Raw genomic sequence first — 24,109 nt, 5'->3', positions numbered from 1 at the left:
GTTACATCTTCTATTTTAAAGCCTAATTTATAATGTTTTAAATGCAATTCTTAAAATAAAATTGATTAAAATAATATAATACAAAATCATAATCCCCCTCCATCCCCGTTATCCCTTTTAATTAGGGTTCTCTCATTCTCTGAAGATGGACAATTCATCTTCCACAACCAAACCCCTCCTCGACGAATTTTAAGGGAAATCCCCAAACTGGCACCATCTGTCTTTCTCACACTTCGACTTTTGAAGCTGGAGAATCCATCTTTCGCAACCAAACCCCTCCTCGACGAATTCTAAGGGAAATCCCCAATCTGGGATCATCTGTCTTTCTCACGGTTCGACTTTTTGAAACCCTAATCTCCATTTGCCTCAATCACTACCGTGATATGTCTCAATCTCCGACGGCAATGAAGTCGCTGATGTGTGCGAAGGCGGTACTGGACGGCAGTGATGGACGCTTGAATGTGGCGACACTGAACCCTAAACCACTGACGATGGTGTGATTCGTTTAAAAATGGTACTTCCTGAATTCGTTTGATCTCACATGTTCAGTTCAAATTTTTGTTTTGGTCTTTTGAATATGTAGTGAAGAAATTACTTGGGTTAATTTGAGTGTTTTATATTTGGTTTGATTTGATGATTTAAGTTTTGATATTATGAATTAATTCGTTGTGGTTTTTTGTTTATTGTTCATCTGTAAGTTGATTAGGTGTTTTTGTGTTCAACATCCGTAAACCAGGTTGCTAATTGGTGTTAGTTTTAATAATGAAGCAGCCTAATATAGTATGATGTTGATCAGGTTGGGGATTTCGGCCTTTCAAAATCGAAGCATTCAACCTTTTTGTCTGCTATATCCGGGGGATGGACGGTAAGAACATTCTCTTTGGCTATTTTCATGAAGTGTGAAAACTGGACGGTAAGAACATTCTCTTTGGCTATTTTCATGAAGTGTGAAAAATGGGGAAAAAAATATTGATTGTTGTTATGTCTTTTGCAGCCTCAATGGATAGCACATGAAGTGCTTCGTACCGAACCTTCAAACGAGCTGTAAGATTCAGTTAGCATCTTGAAATTAGTCAATTGAGAATATGAGTTCCAAGATAATATAAACTTTTACTGCATACAACATTTTAATCGTTTTATTTGACCAAAAATTTATTTTTGAGAAAGCAGACTATTTCACACCCCAAAAAAACTGCTAAGAAACGAATTATTGGTTCATGGCAGAAAGTCATTCGGGTTATCCCAACCCGAAATATTTGAGAATATGGTTGTCTTTAAAGGCAAATAGTTTTGTTGTTACAAGAAAATTATTTTTGAGAAAGCAGACTATTTCACACACCAAAAAACCTGCTAAGAAACGAATTATTGGTTCATGACGGAAAGTCCTTCGGGTTATCCCAACCCGAAACATTTGAGAATATGGTTGTCTTTAAAGGCAAATAGTGTTGTTGTTATTATTTTTATTATTTTGTTTTGATTATTTTTGGGTGAGCTAGGATTGAAGTTTGGGGATTTCGATTCATCTTATTCATGAGATGAATCTGATGGTGAAGTATGTGTATATCTTCTTGGTGTTGCAAGCGTACGGCATTGTTGGATATTTGATTGTTCGACAATCTTCGGGTGATCATTTCCATTTTTATCCTTCTCAAAGTTTTGTTTTTTGGCTTATGATTTAAATCTGCCATGATATTCACTAGGTTGGTGGCTTCGGTGTTTTAAAGTTGAGGCATGCAGCCCTTTTATCTGTTGCCTCCGGAGAGGGATAGTAAGAACATTTTCTTTCGTTATTTCCTTGGTTAAGTGTCAAAACTGGCAAAAAAAAGATTGGTTATGCTTATGCCTTTCACACCCTCAATAGATGGCACCTGAAGTTCTTCGTAAGGAACCTTCAAACGAGAAGTAAGATTCAGTTAGTATCTTCAAGTTAGTCATTTGAGAATATGAGTTGTCTTTAGGGACAAATAGTGTTTTTAATTTAGTTGCAAAACCAAAACATTTGAGAATATGGTTGCCTTTAGAGACAAATAGTGTTGTTATTGTTTTTTTGTTATTATTTTTTGATAATTTTTGGGTAAATAGGGTTTGGAGTTTGGGCATTATTGATTCATCTTCTTCAATGAGATGAATCTAATGGTCAAGTATATGTATATCTTCTTCCTGTTGCGCGTCTACACCATTGTTGGTTCTTTGGTTGTTCAAGAAACTTTAGTGATATTAATTTTAGGAATTATTGTGGTCAGGTAATGATTCTTCATACTATTAAAATTGTGGCATTATACCATATTATTTAAGAATAAATTATGTACAGATTTTAGGGTTTTAGCTAGGGATATTGATTAATGAGGCCTTTTATATACCACAGTTGCATGAACATTCAATGGGGCAATTTACGGTAGGTTTTAATTGCATTGATAATTACCCAATTTCTTCCTAGGAAGGTGAATGGTCTTACTTTCTATTATATGACCTCCACCCTCCCTAATGTTGTTCACCCATATTCAGAGTTGTTAAACTACTGTCATGTCTAGCTCTGTTAGTGTTAATACATCAGGAATTGGTGTTGGCAACCAATTGGTCCTTGCTGACCTCCGTGAAGGGAGTACTGGCCCCATCACGGTGATCGTTTGCAGAAAGTGGGACGTCACAAGTGTCAATGGCCGCTTCATGAGCACTGATTATGTCGTCAGTGATATAAAGGTAACTATCACCCTTTTACCCCCCATACCCTTTCCCTTTTACGAGTTTCATCGTTATTGAAAGTCTACTGTTTGGTTTACGCAGGGAGGTGTCATGCATTGTACCGCCCGGAATAACATTGCACATTACTTCTTTGACAAGCTAAAAGAGGGTGGGGTATATTTACTCAAGGGTTTTGTAGTCCAACGCACCGATCAATACCGGATTCTGAAAGACAACCCCTTTGTTATCGGGTTTAATGGCTCCACGGTAGTTAAGAAGGTTGACGATGCCGGTAGTTCATTTACGCGCTACCCGTTCTTACTTACGGCGTTTGAGGAACTCGAACCAACAGAGGGCAAGTACTTTGTAGGTATGTTTACTCTCCTCATGCTGGTGTAACGGTTTTGCGGGGGAAATCAGGCTCGAAAAACAGTAGTAACCCCACATAGTATGAAACTGATCTTTTATTTAGTTTGTAGAATACTATAACGGGCTAAGAGAAATAAAAGGGAATCCACATAGAGTGTATAACATTGAAAAATAGTAAAAGTCGGGTGTTCCATTGGTGTTAGTGAGGCTTTGATGTCTGTCCACATAAACTGGTAGGAACCACCCGTTTCTACCTCTAGATTATCCTTCGACCCATCCGAAAGGGCACACCTGGGTTGAAAAACATTTTACTCTTAAAATCTACAAAACCTACTATTTCAATGTAAAACATGTGCATAGTAAACGGGCCAAGTAATGGGCCAAACGGGTTGGAAATTTAAACGTAAGAACCATTTTGCTTTACGAATCTACAAAGAGTAATGACTATCTGGTGTAGAATAGCATCTACTCCTTCTACCTTCGAATGCATTAGAAATTCTCTAGGGAGTTGGAATATGTAAACGTTATTCTTCTAGGTAAAAATTCACTTGCACACAAATCATTGAAACAGAAAAGCCAAAAACCAATTGAAGCTGTACGTACGAGAAATAACTGAACGAATGGTGAATCCGGTTTTCAGTTCAGCCCGTAGTCGTGTTTCAATATAAATTCAGAATCCGGTCTCCACAAATATGTCCAATATAGCGATAAATATGTCCTCTGTTGGTTCGAGTTCCTAAAACGCCGTAAACTAATTTATTCGGTTTTGGTTAAATATACATGTAAAATATACATACTAAACCGAATAAATTAGTTTACTCAGCCGAATTTATATGTATATTATATCAAAAATACCCTGTTATATATGCTATTTTACATGTATATTTAACCAACTGAGTAAACTAATTGGTTAGCTAAACCGAATAAACGCTGGATTTTAGGTTTTGGTTAAATATACATGTAAAATAGCATATAAATTCAGAATCCGGGTTCCACGAATGGTTCGATCAGCTACCTAAACCGAATAAATTAGTTTACTCAGTCGAATTTGGCTCAAAATTGGATCAGTTAGGCTATTGGACATATTTATAATTCAGGCTAATTTTCGTTGCACTACAGATGTTATCGGATATGTTACTGAGGTGGGGCCGCAGTCTGTGAAATCATCGGGTGCTCGCGCGGTTGAGTTCAATCTAACCAACGAACGGTATGTACCTAATCCTTATTGCCTGTTTGTTCTTTCTTTTTCCCTAACCTAACCCTTTAACTTTTTGACCTTATCAAAATTCTCCCAGCAATCGCCGGGTTAGAGTGACGCTGTGGGGTGATCTCGGTGATGTTATGCTTAAGAAGAAGGACGAAAACCCGGCTGTCTACTGTCTAATCCTGACTTCCATGAGCGCAAAGTTTTACCTGGGTACGATTGTTTTCCGACACGTAAATTATGATGCGCACTACTTAAAAAAACTTCACCTAACTTAAGATATTGCAGGTGTCCTTGGTTTGTCCAGTTCATCGTCAACTATTCTCATTGATTCCTCCGAGGTTCCCGCACTGCAGACTTTTAAGTCGTCTGTCAGGTACTGTTACAGCCTTTGTCGCACACACTTTAATTATCTATTTTTTATACGTTTATTGCTCTGGCTGAATATGAAGCTATGCTTCCCAGCTGTGTTCCTATTGGAGATGCTAGCGATCCAGTGACCGAGGAAGTTGTAAGTGTTGGTACTCTACAAGAGCTTGTGGACAGAGTTCGTGCTGACAAATCCAAAAAAAAGGTATTCATCCCAACTGACTGTTTGCATACGTCTCTCCCCTTATACCGCTTCAACCAGTATCCCAGTACTTTACCCAACGCACTCCTCAAACCCTTTTCTAAAAAAAAATCTGTCTTCAGCAGCTACCAAGAAACTAAAAGAAATGATTAACCGACTTTATGAGCTTTAACCCACCCTAATGATTGGTTGAAAGTTACAAATTAAATTAAACAAGACCTTTTTCATAGGTTCAGAAATATATATTTGAGAAAGGGTACGTTGATGTTATGGTAGCGGCAAACTGGTGGTCCTCGCTTTGGTTGGTCGGGGGAATGATTACTGAACTACTACACACACTCTGCATTAAAACCATTCATGCATACTAGATTTTATTGAATGTAATTTAATAAACACTCATATCCTGCTTTGTTTTCTAAAATCTTTTACTATTTTATAAGTTAGTATAAGATAATGAATAAATCATTCCACGTTCGCCATTCTTAGATTAAAACATCAGAAAATGCACCAGTGCCCAGAGTATGTGCAGGAAACCATTATTCTGTATAAAATAAAAAGAACATAATTAACGTATGCTTTAAACTCCAAGATTTACCACCACCGCTACCGCCGGCGCCACCCCACCACCATTGTGACCCACCACCGTTGGGATCATACCGATCTCATTTCTTCAGCTTTTTATCACAAAAAAAAAAACAAAAACAAAAAAAACACCTAGGGTTCTTATTTTTTTTATTAATCTCCTACTAAACAGAACTGCCTAATCTATCAAATGTATGGAAATAGGGATTACCCTCCCCGACACAACCTGTCCATCTGCCTACTTGTGTTTTTGTTCGTTGTAGGCCATCCTTTTCCGGAACGTTGTAGAGATTACGTCTATTAGAACCAAGAACAGCTGGTATCTTTTCACGTGTTCCGGTAGCCAATGTCGTAGGGGACTAACAAGAGAGGGCGGTTACTTCATTTGCAAGGCGTGCAAATCGAAGGTTGACTATCCAAGGACGAGGTATACACTTCAACATCTCATGCCCAACTTCATGACTTTGTTCCCATACCAATATGAGGCGATGATTCTTTATTGTCCAGGGTGATTTGATACCCTTCTACCTTCGCCACCAAACAATTTTGTCCCGTACTACCATTATTATTGATCTACTTTAACCTGCTAGGTTTCGGATTCAAGCGGATGTAACTGATGGAACAATGAGCACCGTTGTCACCCTCTTTGATGAAGTTGCTGAGCAGTTGGTCAAGAGGACCGCAAAATCCTTAGTAGAGGAACAGCTAAATGTATGCGCACTCCTCATTACAAGATGGTTTTGAAGCATATGTGAAATTGGTACGATAACTTTTCTGGTTTGTATTTGGTATGCAGGATACTTCTATAGATGCTCCCATATTACCCTCCGCCCTCGAATCCCTTATTGGAACAAAACACACTTTTGAGATAAAGAGCCACACATACTACCGTTATGGAGAATATGAGAGCTTCAATTGTGCGAAGATTGTCGGCCCTGGTTTGGATGATACAGATGGGAATGTTAAGTGTGTCACGTCGGATTTGGGTGCCATACCATCTGACTCCCCAAAGCGTGGTTCGAGCCTCCCGCCTCCGACACCCGGAACTGGACGCAAACTTAGAAAACTGTAAGTTACACCTGCCAATTGTCCCCTGTTTCGAATGTTTACATGTTGGAACTTTGCGCCAATACATACTTTTCCATCTTTATTTGCAGCTACCTTGAAGAATCGGATGACGATGATGAGGGGGTGTCCGTTGATCGTGCGCATGTTACCGGTGTGGTTGACAATAGTGGGGATGCTAAGAAGGGCTCTCATTGATATGGCGGTGGTCATTTCTCATTTTTTTCAAGTGTTTGCGCTCTTGTGACTTTTTCTTTTATGGATTCAAATAATGTGGCAAAATATATGACTTGTGCCCACGCGAACACTGTTTAATTTAATATTGTGCAATATATGTAATTTTCACGCCTTACCAGCCTCTCTGAAATTCTTAAAACAATACAGCCACGTATTTACATCGCATCAAGATACTCCGCATAAAAAGGGATGGTATAGTCCAAATAGGATCATAATATGCCACCTCGGAACACACGCTACCAAATACGTTTACCCAACCCTTTTGTTACATCTTTAAAGTCACATATAACTTCCAACCACTGTAAAAGGGTTCTATAAATGTTTGTTCGGAATCATGCATACTCCAATAGAGTAATACCAATGAACAATGTAAAATAAGTTTTGGAATCATATAAGACTTACATGAATTTTTATCTAAGATGTTGAATAAACCATATAGATAAATGCAAATATACAAGCGATGACCGTGTCACTATACAACCTTCGTGAGCACTTACGTAGAAGACTGCATTACAAACAACAACGAAATAATCAAATCATGACTTGAGCTACACAAAGACCTAACCACATATGACCTTTTCTGACCGACTGTGCCTGCATATGTTATTTTGGAAAAAAAAAACAGGCGCGTGGCCAACAATAAATATGATATTTACACCAGCTTTAGTATGCATTCTTTAAGAATTATTTTGTTGTAGATACTATGCCTTTTCCTTGCCAGCAATTTACTTTGTTTTAACCCCCCCCCCCCCCCCCGGGGCGGGGACGTATATGAATGCTTCATTTTGGACGATGTATTATGTAACATTGTATGCAAAATACAGATGGCTGTGCGCCCCTTTGTGATGCTCGAAGCCTCTTTGGCCTTTCATGAATATTCACGTGGTTTGCCTAACGGGTTGGTCCAATACGTTTGTGGGCTAAAACTGATTGAACAGGCTGGAACAAACAGAGGTATGAGACTTTTAATTGCAGTGTTACCCCCGACCCCGCATATGGGGTTTTAAATACTAAATTCTAACCCTTCCTGTTCCCTTATAAAAGACGAGGTTTGCAGGTTATGGCCTACTGCTCCTGATGTGGTTAGTAATTCGATACAGACCCGTCGTTGTTCCCATACGTTGCCTGATGGAAAGATTCAAACATATTTTGGCCTTGCATTGATTAACAGCTGCAACGATTCTAGCATCATGGGTAGCAAACATTCTATCCATATACAAAATCGTAATTATGTGGGTCTTAGTGGGAAGGTCGTGACATACTGTGGGCCTACCCTAACTACCATAGATGCAACTACTTCCTCTGCTGACCCCAACGCAGGTTAGTTATACTCTTCATAAAAACGGAACCTTTTAGCCATAATGTCCACTTACCGACATGCGTGCCCGCTCAAATTACAACTCTAACTAGGCTGCAAACAGTTTAACCACTCCAATTTTGATGTCGCCGCTGTAAAGCCGCACGCAATGGATTGGAATTTACTTTCTTAGTCAGTTATTTATAAGTTTCCTACCTACTATGTTGTGTTTATCCTATCTGCATGTTTTGTACCTCTTGCAGGTTGCAGTCACATACAACCGCCAACTGTTACAGTGACCACTGGTCCTGACGCTAAAGTGTGCATAAGAGAATCAATAAAAGGTCGTCCCCATATTTCCTCATGAACGTCCCTCTGGGGCGCAGTACGCCTATTCATACTTTCTGGAATGCACGCTTACATCATCCCTCAGCCCGCTCCGAGCACTACATAACAGTTGTTTTAAAACATATGTTACAGGTAAAAACGCCACGCGGAGCGATGCAGTGCAGATGCAGCCTGCTTTATGTCCACCAACAACATATTCTCCCTCCGTATCTGCCCAAGGTTTGCAACGTTATCTACGATGTTTACTACTATCCTTTTATCATTTCCGTACTATTACGTTTTCCCAGACAATATTTCCTGCACTACACGGATTTCTCATCAAAGCGTAGTGGGCCCATCACGCCTGCGCCCTTCTCGGCCTAAAAAAACAGAAGGTAAACCACCATAACTGCCCTGTACCCGACTATCCTTCGATCTGCCTATCATGCAACGTAGGAATAACATTGCCATATTTTAATATGTTACCAGGTATTCGTGTTCGCACCCCACGTAGGGCAGCGTTTGCATCAACAGGTATTTTCCGACCCTGTTTCTTGCCATGCACGTTTTGCCCCCTTTTGCATCTGGCTTCACTATGCTGTTTGATACGCTTCTCTAAATCGTGCGTTGTGCTAAGCTTTCCTGTTACAAATATCATAGGTGCGCATGTTAGGTACCAGAACCTTGGCCGTCCAACCTTCACGTGCCATAATTGTGCGGCGATCATGTGGTATGAAGAGAGGAATAAAAATACAAAATCGTCTGATGGGACGACTTTCTCTTCGTGCTGCCAGGATGGCAAGGTTTTGCTTGCTCGCCTTCTTGATCCGCCTGAACCATTAAGATCATTACTTGATTATAACGACCCGTCGACACTTAGATTCAGAGAACATATTAGAGTTTACAATAGCATGTTCTGTTTCACATCATTTGGGGGAAAGATTGATCATGCTATATGTCACACCCCCAAATTCCACCTGCGGAGTAACATCCGCTTGAGGGCGTGACTGACCAGGATCCAGCCACCAATTATACTAAGCATTGGTTAATAGTAAAATAATTGCTATCTAAAGTAGTTAGCAACATCGTAGTTTAAGTTCGATAATTAGTTTAAACAAAAACAGCGGAAGCATAAACCAAAAATATAGTTCAAAGTTCAAGATAATTAAAACCCAACACACGGGTTTTGACGAACACTACACATTCCCAAGCAGCAGCTCCTCAGTCACTGGTTACCTGCAAAGCATGCAGTAAGGTGTCAACAATAATGCTGAGTGATTTCACTAGTTGTCCAGTTTTAATTACCAAAAACTTGTTTCACCAGTTAATTTACTCGTTTATACATGCCAAGGGGAGCTACCCCAAAAGTTAGCGACTAAACTGTTTTTCCAATACCGAACACTAGGTAACCGTTTGCGTTTCCGCAGGATGCCCCGATGTCAATGTTCTATCATCATTGACGGATGCCTGAGTACATTAGTTCACGACCGATCCCATGCCATGGCACGGTGTGAGGTTGGTAAAACCTAAATAGCGCTATCAACTAATAACCCGTTCGCCTGGCCCCGGCGACTAATCGGTATTATGTAGTAGGGACTTGAGTGATAGAGTTTCGTTTAGTGCCGTTAGTTGCATTCCGTATAAACAGTAATTAACTAAAGGTTCCCAATAACAAGGGAAGAAAAGTAAGTTGTATCCCTCCTAGGGGATAGTGTTGTTTGTAGTTCCGTTTCCCAAACCACCGGGAACGCATGCTTTAGGTTGTGAACTCACCTTGGGTTGCTCGGTAGATTAAATACCCGGTCAATCACGTTGGTCACCACGTCCTAGCATGGTTACCAGATATAGGTCAAGTAGGGGTACAAGTAATCACGTATAGCAAACACGTATAGACACACTTAAAATGCACACATTCAACAGTTGGGTTATTGGGCCTGTTCTAACATTCACAACAGTAACAGATACACAAGCAGTCCAGTCAACAGATAGTCCAACAAGCTTTTGGCCCAATAACACTTAGGCAGCCCAGTCGAGACAAGGGCGGTTTCGACTCGAGAATGCACGGTTTCGAGTCGCAACCAAGGGTTCCGACTCGCAACCTCGGTCTCGGTTCATCACGCTTTGGTCTCGAGTCGCAAGCAAGGGATTCCGACTCGCAACCCTGGTTTCGGTCTATCATGTGCTGCTTGCGAGTCGCAACCGGGAGATCTCGACGAATCACGTTTTGGTCTCGAGTCGCAACCAAGGGTTCCGACTCGCAACCACTGTTACGTGCACCTGAATCCTTCTAGAACCTGTCCACTGTACTGGCCAATAGCATTTTGATTTCATGAAATTTTGTACTACCCAACCATATTGCACTAACATGTTTCCTTGTCTGATTACTAAGCAAAATGGATTAAAGCAAGCATTTTTGAATGTTCATATCACCTTCATCTAGTTCATAATGCATATTCAAATATTCAAACAATTTAACCCACATTTAATCCTTGGTTCTCAACACAACTTTGTAACATGAGATCAGTCAATCATTAAGCACCAAATTTTGCCCTATTTCATCTTTATAAATCGGATGGTAATAACCATCCACCATTGATTCATACACACACATGTTCATACATCATAACTAAGCATTTATGAGCAAAAATGGCTAAGATGGAAGTACTTAACCTAATTCGAATGATTCTAATTACCAAACCGTTTACATCTAAAATCATGAAGGAGCATAGTTAATCAAGCAAAATATGTTACTACCTCATCAAACAAGCATCTTTACATAAACATCACACACAACAACATTCTTTAAACATTCAAACCAAAAGGGATACTAACCGGCTAGACTTAAGGTGTGAGAATAGGATGGATAATCTTCCGAGTAAGATCCGAAGCTTGAACCGGAATTCCTTGCTATCACCGGTTTTGATCCGAAAGAGAAAGGAGATGAGAGGAGGTTGATGATCTAGGGTTTTAGGGTTTTAGTGAGAGGTAGAGAGTGTGAGAGTTGTGAGAGTGAAATGAATGAGAGTGTAAAGGAGAGTGTGGTGAGGGTTTTGGGTTTTTATACCCGTTTCAAGGCCGGCACATTTGGTTCCGAGTGGCATGGCCCAACCGGCCCAAATGTTCATTGTTCACTCGAGACCGGGTGGTCTCGAGTTGGGTTTCGTGGTCTCGGCTCACTAGTAACACGCATACATAAATATATAATCTACATACATACAACACACTTAGCACAAGGATCACATAGAATCATCAAGATAACACGCAACTTTTCATTTAATAACGTATATACACATAAGGCTATTACAAGGTATTTGTTCGGGAAAACCTAGAGTGTCACATTATCCCCAAGTTTTAAGAACTTTCGTCCCGAAAGTTAAGGCAGTCACTGTCAAGCTAGTATAAGTGAGAACGTTTCAACGGGGTGTCACATCATCCCCCCGTTAGTTTGGAATTTCGTCCCGAAATTCGGTCGTAGCTTCAGTGCTGGGGTTTTCGTTTGGGAACAACTGGGGATACTTGTGCTTCATCTGGTCTTCCCGCTCCCAGGTAAACTCTGGGCCGCGTCGCGAGTTCCAACGGACTCGTACAAGAGGTATCTGGCTACGTTTGAGGATTTTGATCTCTCGATCCGTGATCTCAATCGGTTCCTCAGTAAAGTGTAGCTGTTCATCAGTAGTTAGTTCCTTGAAAGGAATTACGAGCGTTTCATCTGATAGACACTTCTTCAGATTAGATATGTGAAATACGTTGTGTACCGCACTCAGTTCTTCAGGCAGGTTCAATCTATAAGCAACCTTACCGACTTTCTCGGTAATTTCGAATGGTCCGATATATCGCGGATTAAGCTTGCCCCGTTTACCAAAGCGAACCACACCCTTCCAGGGTGAGACTTTAAGTAGAACCCGGTCACCGACCTGGAATTCTAGTGGTTTCCTACGCTTATCAGCGTAACTCTTCTGACGGTCACGAGCTGCCGCTATGCGTTGTCTGATCTGGGCAATCTTTTCCGTTGTATCTACCACCATCTCTGGGCCCGTGATTTGACTATCACCGATTTCCGCCCAGTAGAGAGGGGACCGGCATTTACGACCGTACAATGCCTCAAAAGGTGCTGCCTGAATACTAGTGTGGTAGCTGTTGTTGTAGGAGAATTCCACTAGCGGTAGATGCTTCTCCCAATTCTTGCCAAAATCGATCACACATGCTCTAAGCATGTCTTCTAGGGTTTGGATGGTGCGTTCGGACTGTCCATCCGTTTGCGGGTGATAAGCGGTGCTCATGTCCAAACGTGAGCCAAAGGATTTGTGCATAGCTTGCCACAATTCCGAAGTAAAACGAGCGTCTCGGTCGGAAATAATTGAGGTTGGCACCCCGTGCCTCGAAACTACTTCCTTTAAGTAAATCTCCGCCAAGGTAGAAAACTTGTCTGTTTCCTTAATAGCCAGAAAGTGTGCGGACTTGGTCAATCGATCTACTATTACCCAAATGGTGTCATTTCCACGTTGAGATCTAGGTAGCCCTGTAACAAAATCCATGGAAATTTGCTCCCATTTCCATTTCGGGATTTCTGGTTGTTGGAGTAGGCCTGCTGGCTTCTGGTACTCTGTCTTGACTCTCGCGCAAGTCAAACATTTGCTGACGTATGTTGCTATGTGGGCCTTCATGCCAGGCCACCAATATGTAGTCCTCAAGTCGTGGTACATCTTGTCCGAACCAGGATGTACTGAGTAACGGGACTTGTGGGCTTCGTCCATCACGAGTTCACGTAAATCTCCATAGAGTGGAACCCAAATGCGCCCTGTTACATAGTAAGCGCCATCTTCCTTCTGTTCTAATCGCTGTCTCGATCCTCGCAGAGACTCAGCCCTGATGTTTTCCGGCTTCAATGCTTCGACTTGAGCATGTCGGATCTGGGTAGGGAGGTTAGACTGGATGGTAAGTTGCAATGCTCGCACGCGCTTTGGTATAGTGTCCTTTCTGCTGAGGGCGTCTGCCACGACATTGGCCTTGCCCGGATGGTACTTGATGGCGCATTCGTAGTCATTCAAGAGTTCGACCCAGCGGCGCTGTCGCATGTTCAATTCCTTTTGCCTAAAGATATGCTCGAGACTCCTGTGATCGGTGTAAATAGTGCACTTGGTACCGTACAGGTAATGTCTCCATATCTTAAGAGCAAAGATCACTGCTCCCAGTTCCAAATCATGCGTAGTGTAGTTTCTTTCATGCGTCTTGAGTTGTCGAGAGGCGTAGGCAATAACTTTCTCGCGTTGCATTAACACGCAACCGAGCCCATGGATAGACGCATCGCAGTAAACCACAAAGTCGTCAGTGCCTTCAGGCAACGAGAGAATAGGAGCGCTACAGAGGTTATCCTTTAGCCTTTGAAAGGCCGACTCCTGAGCTTCATTCCACTTGTAAACAATGCCTTTCTGAGTAAGAGTCGTGAGGGGTTGTGCAATCTTCGAGAATCCCTTGATGAATCTGCGGTAGTATCCTGCCAATCCCAAGAATTGGCGAACTTCGGTTGGAGTCTTGGGTGTAGGCCAATTCTTTATCGAGTCGATCTTAGCGGGGTCGACGTGAATGCCGTCCTTGTTGACCACGTGCCCAAGGAAATGGACTTCTCGGAGCCAGAAGTCACACTTCGAGAATTTGGCGTACAATTGCTCATTGCGTAAGAGTTCGAGGATAAGGCGTAGGTGTCGTTCATGCTCTTCTTGACTTTTCGAGTAGATCAGAATGTCGTCGATAAACACAATCACGAATTTGTCGAGGTAAGGCTTGCACACTCGGTTCATGAGATCCATGAAAACCGCAGGTGCGTTAGTCATTCCAAAAGGCATAACGAGGAACTCGTAATGACCATAACGAGTCCTGAATGCAGTCTTAGAGATGTCTTCATTACGAACTCTCAGCTGATGATAGCCTGATCGCAGGTCAATCTTAGAATAGTAGCTCGATCCTTGCAACTGATCGAATAGGTCGTCGATGCGCGGGAGGGGGTAACGATTCTTGATGGTAACCTTGTTCAGCTCACGATAGTCGATGCACATTCGGAACGTGCCATCCTTCTTCTTAACAAAGAGTACTGGCGCTCCCCAGGGTGATGAACTAGGACGGATAAATCCTTTATCCAATAGTTCTTGTAGTTGCGTAGAGAGTTCCTTCAGTTCTGCAGGGGCTAGACGATAAGGCACACGAGCTATAGGCGCTGCTCCGGGGGCTAGCTCGATTTGGAATTCGACCTGACGGTGGAGAGGGAGTCCAGGTAGTTCCTCAGGAAATACCTCGGGATAGTCACGTACTACAGGAAAATCTTCAATCCTCTTCTCCTTTTCGTGGGTGTCGGTGACAAGTGCTAGGATAGCGGTGTGCCCTTTTTGTAAACACTTCTGGGCTTTCAGAAGCGAGATAATGCCTGTGACTTCTCCACCTTTGTTGCCTTGAACGATGAGGGGTCGGCCAGAACGACGTGGAATACGAACCGCTTTCTCTTGACAGAGGATCTCAGCGCGATGTTTAGATAACCAATCCATACCGATGACGACGTCGAAGCTTCCAAGTTTGACAGGGAAAAGATCGATACTAAACGTGTGACCAGACAATTCTAGTGTGCAGTCGTGGATCACGTGTGTGGCCTCGATGTTCTTACCATTAGCTATCTCGACGATGTGCTTAGAACTTAATAATGCAGGCGGGTGCTTAAGTTTCTTACTAATGCGAAGGGATACATAACTGGCATCGGCACCGGAATCAAATAACACAGAAACATAACGATCATCAAGTAGGAACTTACCCGCCACGACGTTGGGGTCGTTCCTTGCTTCTCCAGCTCCAATCACAAAAGCTCTTCCCCTTGCACCATTCCCAGCATTGTTGTTTTGCTCAATGTTCCCAGCTCCCTGATTGTTGTTGCGATTCTGATTCAGTTCAGGGCAATCCTTTCGCATGTGCCCAGTTGCCCCACATTTAAAACATCTGCGGTTGTTTCCCTGCTGCTGTTGCTGTTGGGGTTGTTGCTGATTCTGCCTTGCTGGGAACTGACTTCTACAATCCTTGGCTTCATGCCCCATCTTGTTGCATCGCTGACACTGACCCTTGTTACATGCCCTATTGTGGTGCCTGTTACACTTGTTGCACTTAGGGTAGCTTCCCCGGTAGCCACCCTGTTGCTGAGTGCCTTTGTTGTTGTCAGTTTTCCTTTGCTGAGCTGGGGCCTAAGTAGAGTTAGCATCTTTGCCCTGATTTCCATCCCACTTTCGCTTGCCATCACTAGAAGTTCCTTCCGCAGCACTGATCCTTTTGGGCAACCTGCCCTCTTCCACAGCCTGGTTGGTGAGTTTGTGGGCAAGACGGACCACAGGCTGTATGGTAGTGAGGTTGGCCGAGGTCACATGGCTCCTGATTTCTGGGGCTAAGCCTTTGATGTACAATTCGATCCTTCGATACATGGGTCGGGACATGTTTGGGCAAAGTGCAGCATAGTCGTTGGACAGCTTGGTGTAGGTCTCAATCTCTGACCCAACCATCTTGAGACCATAGTACTCGTCCTCGAGTTTGTGGATGTCATCCCTGTGACAATACTCTTCCTTGATCATATCCTTGAAATCTTCCCATGCAGTAGCGTTAGCAGTCTCCAAACCAAGCATTTGAATTTGCGCCTTCCACCACGAAAGCGTGCTTCCCTCAAGAGTACCAGTAGCAAACTTCACCCAATTAGCAGGGGGACACTCGCAGACAGCAAAGACAGCTTCAACCTTCTCGATCCAGTGCAGAAGACCTATGGCACCCTCAGTGCCATTGAATGGAAGAGGCTTGCAATCCATGAAGGTCTTGAAAGTACAGACACGTGGTTGCACAGGCGCATGCTGACCTGTTGTGAGAGTGATACGAATGGGCTTAGAGGTGAAAAGACGATGTGACGGTAGGATCTACACATCCTAAAATAACGAGTTTTACCTCCAGGGTGAGCTGCGAAAGCTGCAGCCACCGTGTTGATCAGGTTAGTGAACTGAGCCTGAGTCATGTTGACGTTTCCTCGTCCGCGTCCACTCATTGTCTTCATAACCAGAAAACATAGTATGAGTGTGGTGTCGTAACATAGCGAGAATGAGATAGAAGAGGGGAGGCGTATCTATCTAATTAGGCAAACTAGTACGTATAGTAGAGCAGAAAGCATAAGACAAACAAGCATGTAAACATGGGTCCGAGCTATGAGGTCAAATAAGTCGAGCTTTGCACTTGGAGTGTAGTGTCATCACGAGTCACGGGTTATAGTCTGGTTTTTCTCAAAAAGATTTTCCCCCTTTTTTTCTTTTTAAAACCAAGTTCACTATAACCAATGGCTCTGATACCAATCTGTCACACCCCCAAATTCCACCTGCGGAGTAACATCCGCTTGAGGGCGTGACTGACCAGGATCCAGCCACCAATTATACTAAGCATTGGTTAATAGTAAAATAATTGCTATCTAAAGTAGTTAGCAACATCGTAGTTTAAGTTTGATAATTAGTTTAAACAAAAACAGCGGAAGCATAATCCAAAAAGATAGTTCAAAGTTCAAGATAATTAAAACCCAACACACGGGTTTTGACGAACACTACACATTCCCAAGCAGCAGCTCCTCAGTCACTGGTTACCTGCAAAGCATGCAGTAAGGTGTCAACAATAATGCTGAGTGAGTTCACTAGTTGTCCAGTTTTAATTACCAAAAACTTGTTTCACCAGTTAATTTACTCGTTTATACATGCCAAGGGGAGCTACCCCAAAAGTTAGCGACTAAACTGTTTTTCCAATACCGAACACTAGGTAACCGTTTGCGTTTCCGCAGGATGCCCCGATGTCAATGTTCTATCATCATTGACGGATGCCTGAGTACATTAGTTCACGACCGATCCCATACCATGGCACGGTGTGAGGTTGGTAAAACCTAAATAGCGCTATCAACTAATAACCCGTTCGCCTGGCCCCGGCGACTAATCGGTATTATGTAGTAGGGACTTGAGTGATAGAGTTTCGTTTAGTGCCGTTAGTTGCATTCCGTATAAACAGTAATTAACTAAAGGTTCCCAATAACAAGGGAAGAAAAGTAAGTTGTATCCCTCCTAGGGGATAGTGTTGTTTGTAGTTCCGTTTCCCAAACCACCGGGAACGCATGCTTTAGGTTGTGAACTCACCTTGGGTTGCTTGGTAGATTAAATACCCGGTCAATCACGTTGGTCACCACGTCCTAGCATGGTTACCAGATATAGGTCAAGTAGGGGTACAAGTAATCACGTATAGCAAACACGTATAGACACACTTAAAATGCACACATTCAACAGTTGGGTTATTGGGCCTGTTCTAACATTCACAACAGTAACAGATACACAAGCAGTCCAGTCAACAGATAGTCCAACAAGCTTTTGGCCCAATAACACTTAGGCAGCCCAGTCGAGACAAGGGCGGTTTCGACTCGAGAATGCACGGTTTCGAGTCGCAACCAAGGGTTCCGACTCGCAACCTCGGTCTCGGTTCATCACGCTTTGGTCTCGAGTCGCAACCAAGGGATTCCGACTCGCAACCCTGGTTTCGGTTTATCATGTGCTGCTTGCGAGTCGCAACCGGGAGATCTCGACGAATCACGTTTTGGTCGCGAGTCGCAACCAAGGGTTCCGACTCGCAACCACTGTTACGTGCACCTGAATCCTTCTAGAACCTGTCCACTGTACTGGCCAATAGCATTTTGATTTCATGAAATTTTGTACTACCCAACCATATTGCAGTAACATGTTTCCTTGTCTGATTACTAAGCAAAATGGATTAAAGCAAGCATTTTTGAATGTTCATATCACCTTCATCTAGTTCATAATGCATATTCAAATATTCAAACAATTTAACCCACATTTAATCCTTGGTTCTCAACACAACTTTGTAACATGAGATCAGTCAATCATTAAGCACCAAATTTTGCCCTATTTCATCTTTATAAATCGGATGGTAATAACCATCCACCATTGATTCATACACACACATGTTCATACATCATAACTAAGCATTTATGAGCAAAAATGGCTAAGATGGAAGTACTTAACCTAATTCGAATGATTCTAATTACCAAACCGTTTACATCTAAAATCATGAAGGAGCATAGTTAATCAAGCAAAATATGTTACTACCTCATCAAACAAGCATCTTTACATAAACATCACACACAACAACATTCTTTAAACATTCAAACCAAAAGGGATACTAACCGGCTAGACTTAAGGTGTGAGAATAGGATGGATAATCTTCCGAGTAAGATCCGAAGCTTGAACCGGAATTCCTTGCTATCACCGGTTTTGATCCGAAAGAGAAAGGAGATGAGAGGAGGTTGATGATCTAGGGTTTTAGGGTTTTAGTGAGAGGTAGAGAGTGTGAGAGTTGTGAGAGTGAAATGAATGAGAGTGTAAAGGAGAGTGTGGTGAGGGTTTTGGGTTTTTATACCCGTTTCAAGGCCGGCACATTTGGTTCCGAGTGGCATGGCCCAACCGGCCCAAATGTTCATTGTTCACTCGAGACCGGGTGGTCTCGAGTTGGGTTTCGTGGTCTCGGCTCACTAGTAACACGCATACATAAATATATAATCTACATACATAAAACACACTTAGCACAAGGATCACATAGAATCATCAAGATAACACGCAACTTTTCATTTAATAACGTATATACACATAAGGCTATTACAAGGTATTTGTTCGGGAAAACCTAGAGTGTCACACTATAAACAGTGGTCGAAGCCTATACACCTTCCGAATAAGTGGGCAGAACTACCACCGAATAGGCTCCATGTTGCCAGTTGAAGGTGAGCAACCAAGATATGCTCAGCTGTATTTCTACGACACGCAAAACGAAGTTAAAAACCGTATAACTGCTTTGTTTGGCCAGACCCATTGTCACGACACATGTGATGAAGCAATTGTTGCGTCCCTCATCAGAATGTTAGACACCCACAGTCCTTTGGCTACCGCCTTCCGCATGGCACGTGACTGGTGCACTCAAAATGAAAGAAAGAATTGTCAACTACGCTTACTTGGCCAAATAACAAACAATCCACAATACAACCGCCCTAATGTGTCTGAGGTTGTTGTTCTTATCACAAACGACTTTGGGGACAACACTGAACCACGTGATGTTATCGTTAGCACAAAGCGCGGCGCGCTTCAACGCATATCAGAATTACATCAGCTTTACATGCCTTTGCAATATCCGTTGTTGTTTCCGTACGGAGAGACCGGGTTCCACGAACGAATACACTACCATGACAACACCGGACGTCGGGCGACTAAACGACAATGTGTCACAATGCGGGAATACTACTGCTACAGAATCCATTATCGCAATAACGAAGGCACCACCCTGTTAAGAGGCGGTCGTTTATTCCAACAGTATTTAGTTGACTCATACGCAGCTATCGAAGAACAAAGATTGCGCTGGATGAGGAATAACCAAAATGAGCTGCGCGTTGAGCTCTATCATAATGTTTGTGACGCTGTGACGCGTGGGGATACAAATGCTGAGGCTATCGGGCAACGTATAGTTTTACCGGCAACCTTTACGGGCAGTCCAAGATATATGATCCAAAATTACCAAGATGCCATGGCTCTATGCCGCACTTTTGGGAACCCCGACCTGTTTGTAACGTTTACAGCTAACCCAAAATGGCCTAAAATCGAAGACATGGTGTCTCTCATACCAGGCCAAAAGTCTCATGACCGTGCAGATGTTGTATCACGCGTTTTTAAGCTAAAGCTAACCTCCTTGATTGAAGATATTATGAAGAAACAAATCTTTGGTAGCTGCCAAGCAGGTACAGTTTGTAATACCTCGCCTCTTTATTTTGGTATCAATTCTCCCACAAATACTAACCTTTTTAAACTTTCTAATTTTCCCTTTTTCCCCTTGCTGACTTCAATCTTTGTTCCCTTGGTTATATACAGCTGTTTATACAATTGAGTTTCAAAAACGAGGCCTACCGCACGCGCACCTTTTGTTGTGGCTTGAACATTCTGCCGAGTCTCGCACACCGGCTGGCATAGATGATTTGATTTCTGCAGAGATCCCATCGGAAATTGACGATCCATCCGGCTATAAGGCTGTAACAGATTACATGTTGCACGGCCCATGTGGGAACGATGCGCGCAGTGCTCCGTGTACAACAGATGGAAAATGCATGAAACACTTTCCGAAACCATTTTACCGAGAAACAATAATTGACGAAGACGGCTACCCGGTTTATCGCCGACGAGATACCAAGATCTTCTTTAAGAAGGGCAAAACGAAGCTTGACAACCGGTTTGTCGTCCCATATAACCGCTACCTCCTCTTAAAGTATGAATCGCACATCAATGTGGAATGGTGCAACCAATCCTGAGCGATAAAATACCTGTTTAAATACTTAAACAAGGGGCCAGACAGGGCTACAATGGTTGTTCAGGAAAACATTGGCAATAACGGTGAAAAGCGTACACAACAGATTGTTAAGGTTGATGAGATTAAAAACTATCTGGATTGCCGGTACTTATCACCATGTGAAGCTGTGTGGAGAATGCTTGCATTTCCTGTACATTACTCATTCCCATCCGTCATAAAACTAACGTTCCATACACCTAATCAACATCTGCTCACGTTACGTGATTCAGACAACTTGTCGGCCCTGTTAAACCGGGACGGGATACGAGACACGATGTTCACCCAATGGTTTGCGCTAAACAACAGAGATGAAGCAGCAAGAGAGTTAACGTACGCCGAGATACCAACAAGGTATGTGTGGCAAGAGGATAACAAGGTATGGAAAACGCGGCTGGAGCGGACAGCCATTGGGCGGATTGTGTATTGCAATCCAGCAGCTGGGCCAAAGTATTATCTAAGAATGTTGTTGAGAATTGTGAGAGGACCTCGAAGTTTCGAAGAAATAAAAACGGTCGACGGAGTCGTATATGCAACGTTCAAAGAAGCCTGCTATGCGTATGGCTTGCTTAATGATGACAAGGAGTGGAATGACGCGCTGTCAGAGGCTAAATTATGGGCGTCCGGTTCCCAACTACGGGAATTGTTTCTTACCATGTTGTTGTTTTGCGAAGTGAATCGCCCGGCGCAACTCTGGGCACAAAATTGGGAGATACTATCTGATGATATTTTGTACCTGAAACGTAGGCTCTTCATGTTCCCAGGGTTACATTTATCTGACGACCAGCTTAAAAACTACTGCCTGATCGAACTAAATGAACTATTGGAGAAAAATGGAAAATCGTTATCGGATTTCACAGATATGCCCCAACCGGATACGTCGCTCCTCGATAAGATGGATAATCGTCTAATTAAGGAAGAGTTGAGTTACAATAAAAAAAAGATGACAGACGAACACGATCGATTATATGCATCACTGAACACGGAACAAACGGCCATATACGACACAGTCATTGAATCTGTTACCACCCGAAAAGGCGGGTTCTATTTCGTGTATGGTCCGGGTGGGACAGGGAAGACGTTCCTGTACAAAGCCATTCTGTCACGCTTAAGATCTATGGGCATGATTGCCCTTGCGGTTGCATCTTCAGGTAAAAAAATAATTTTGGAATGTTGTATTATTATTCTTGTGCAACATATGTATGTGGTCGCGTACGCAACTCCATTTTTTTACTCACTTTACCTATCTCTGCACATCAGGTATCGCGTCCCTTCTATTACCCGGTGGTCGGACAGCTCATAGCCGTTTCGCTATCCCTTTAGAATTACTTCACAATAGCACGTGTGCCATCAAACAAAATACCCAATTGGCACACCTGTTACAAGAGGTAAGGTTAATCATCTGGGACGAAGCACCAATGATGCAAAAATATGCTTTTGAAGCGCTTGATAAAACGCTTAGAGATATCTTGGGGTTTCTTGCCTACACAAACAGGGAACGCGTGTTTGGTGGCATGCCTGTTTTGCTTGGTGGTGATTTCAGACAAATCCTGCCCGTCATCCCAAAAGGAAAAAGAGAAGATGTTGTTCAGGCATGCATAAATAAATCGTATCTGTGGAAAAGTTGTAAACTCTTCAGACTCCACCGTAGTATGCGTGTCAACGAATACACCTCAGCAGGTGTGCTAGACATGGATAGGCAACGTTTCGACAATGGTGGTTAGAAATCGGCGATGGAATTGTTCCTTCAAAAACCAAAGAAGGTGAGGATGAGCCAACCTGGATCGAGATACCCAGCAGGTTCATCGTAGATGGTTGTGGCCTTCCTGTGGAATCGATTGTTAACGCTGTCTTCCCGTCGTTTGCAGAAAGGCAGGTTGATGACGATTATTTATGTGAAAGAGCAATACTAACCTCGCGCAATATAGACGCGGACGAAATCAATGATTACATGTTTGCACAACTGAGACGGACCACAAAGACCTACAAGAGTTCTGATGAGATATGTCGCGCGTCCACGGATGTATTAGAACAGGAACAACTCTATCCATCTGAATTTCTAAACTCTTTGACATTCCCAGGTACCCCCCACCCCCCCACCCCCCACCCCCGGCACTAAAATATTAGTTACAGACAAAAAAAATGTGCCCAGTTAAATTCTTTAATTATTTGACATTGTCAGGTATGCCACCGCACGCTTTGCATTTAAAAGAAGGCCTCCCTATCATGCTTTTAAGAAATGTGAACCCCTCGCAAGGATTATGTAATGGCACCCGCCTTATTATAACAGACCTTGGGAAATTTGTTATCAAGGCTAGAATACGTACTGGGTCTAATCGTGGAGATACTGCATTAATACCGAGGATAACCCTTTCATCGACGAAATCAAAGTGGCCATTTATTATGAAAAGACGCCAGTTCCCAGTGAAACCATGCTATGCAATGACCATTAATAAAAGTCAAGGCCAATCATTAAAAGTTGTTGGTCTGTATTTACCCCGGCCTGTGTTTAGCCATGGTCAGCTATATGTCGCGCTTTCAAGGGTTACGACACCTGAAGGTTTAAAGATTGTCATCGTCGGGGATGGCAATGGTAGCATGAAAAACCATACCAGAAACATCGTTTATAAAGAGACGTTTAACAATTTGGCGACATCAGATGAGACACAATAAACAATACTTGCCATACCGTAATTTTTTGGACCACCAAGAAACTTTTATCGCCTTTATTGCTCTTAATCCAACATAATAACTGATGCATACCCTAAACCCATTTTTTTTGTTTGTTCTGTCCCAGACACAACAACTATATACGTACCACGTTGAGTATTATGCATCTGCCCTCCAACGACCAACTCGCCCCGTATTCTGCCAGTAACGCCACCGCAACAGCTATTCATGCGCCACGGGTGGTGGGAATGTAAGTCTTTATAGCTTCCATTAAAATTTGAAAACTAATAGTCTTTTTAATTTCTTAGTTTTTTGTTTGTTCATTTTATTCCGATACATGTGCTGCTTGGTTTTTTTGTATATTTTAGGGAGAAAAGGCACCGATGATTCAAAAACTGTTGTTTGTTGCTGGTTTGAACACATTTACACAAACGCATATTGGGCCACGGTTGCCAGCTGTCATTGGGGGGGGGGGCATACGCTTTCGTGCCCGCAACTATTTCAATCATTTTGGCTGGTCAATATAGCGACAACGTTGACCCTCAAGGTTGCTAAATGTGTTGAGGTTGGATTGTATGAGCTTGATTTGCCCTTGATATGCATATATAAATATGTGCGTCTATATATATATATATATATTATCTGCATATAGGGGATATGTATATAGATTGCTGCT

At 42.6% G+C, this 24,109-nt stretch overlaps 3 protein-coding genes across 3 annotated transcripts; all 3 read left to right on the top strand.

The window, feature by feature from the left end:
• The first annotated feature begins 2,968 nt into the window (after nucleotides 1-2,968).
• LOC118481846 lies at nucleotides 2,969-6,671 on the top strand. Its single transcript, XM_035977150.1, has 9 exons — nucleotides 2,969-3,041; nucleotides 4,171-4,258; nucleotides 4,347-4,468; nucleotides 4,544-4,631; nucleotides 4,721-4,829; nucleotides 5,672-5,835; nucleotides 5,999-6,119; nucleotides 6,205-6,476; nucleotides 6,566-6,671. The coding sequence occupies exons 1-9, from the start codon at nucleotides 2,969-2,971 to the stop codon at nucleotides 6,669-6,671; spliced, it is 1,143 nt and encodes a 380-aa protein (XP_035833043.1).
• A 12,472-nt stretch (nucleotides 6,672-19,143) lies between these two features.
• On the top strand, nucleotides 19,144-20,728 carry LOC110876852. The gene is made up of 2 exons (XM_022125012.1): nucleotides 19,144-20,164; nucleotides 20,295-20,728. The coding sequence occupies exons 1-2, from the start codon at nucleotides 19,144-19,146 to the stop codon at nucleotides 20,726-20,728; spliced, it is 1,455 nt and encodes a 484-aa protein (XP_021980704.1).
• Nucleotides 20,729-20,779: 51 nt separating this feature from the next.
• Nucleotides 20,780-23,436, top strand: LOC110876853. The gene is made up of 4 exons (XM_022125013.1): nucleotides 20,780-21,914; nucleotides 22,024-22,443; nucleotides 22,488-22,844; nucleotides 22,946-23,436. Exons 1-4 carry the CDS (start codon nucleotides 20,780-20,782, stop codon nucleotides 23,434-23,436), a joined length of 2,403 nt encoding a protein of 800 aa, XP_021980705.1.
• Nucleotides 23,437-24,109: the final 673 nt, after the last annotated feature.

This window comes from Helianthus annuus, chromosome 9, assembly GCF_002127325.2.
Source record: "Helianthus annuus cultivar XRQ/B chromosome 9, HanXRQr2.0-SUNRISE, whole genome shotgun sequence".
Lineage (NCBI taxonomy): Eukaryota > Viridiplantae > Streptophyta > Magnoliopsida > Asterales > Asteraceae > Helianthus > Helianthus annuus.
This window is presented reverse-complemented; position numbering and strand designations above follow the sequence as displayed.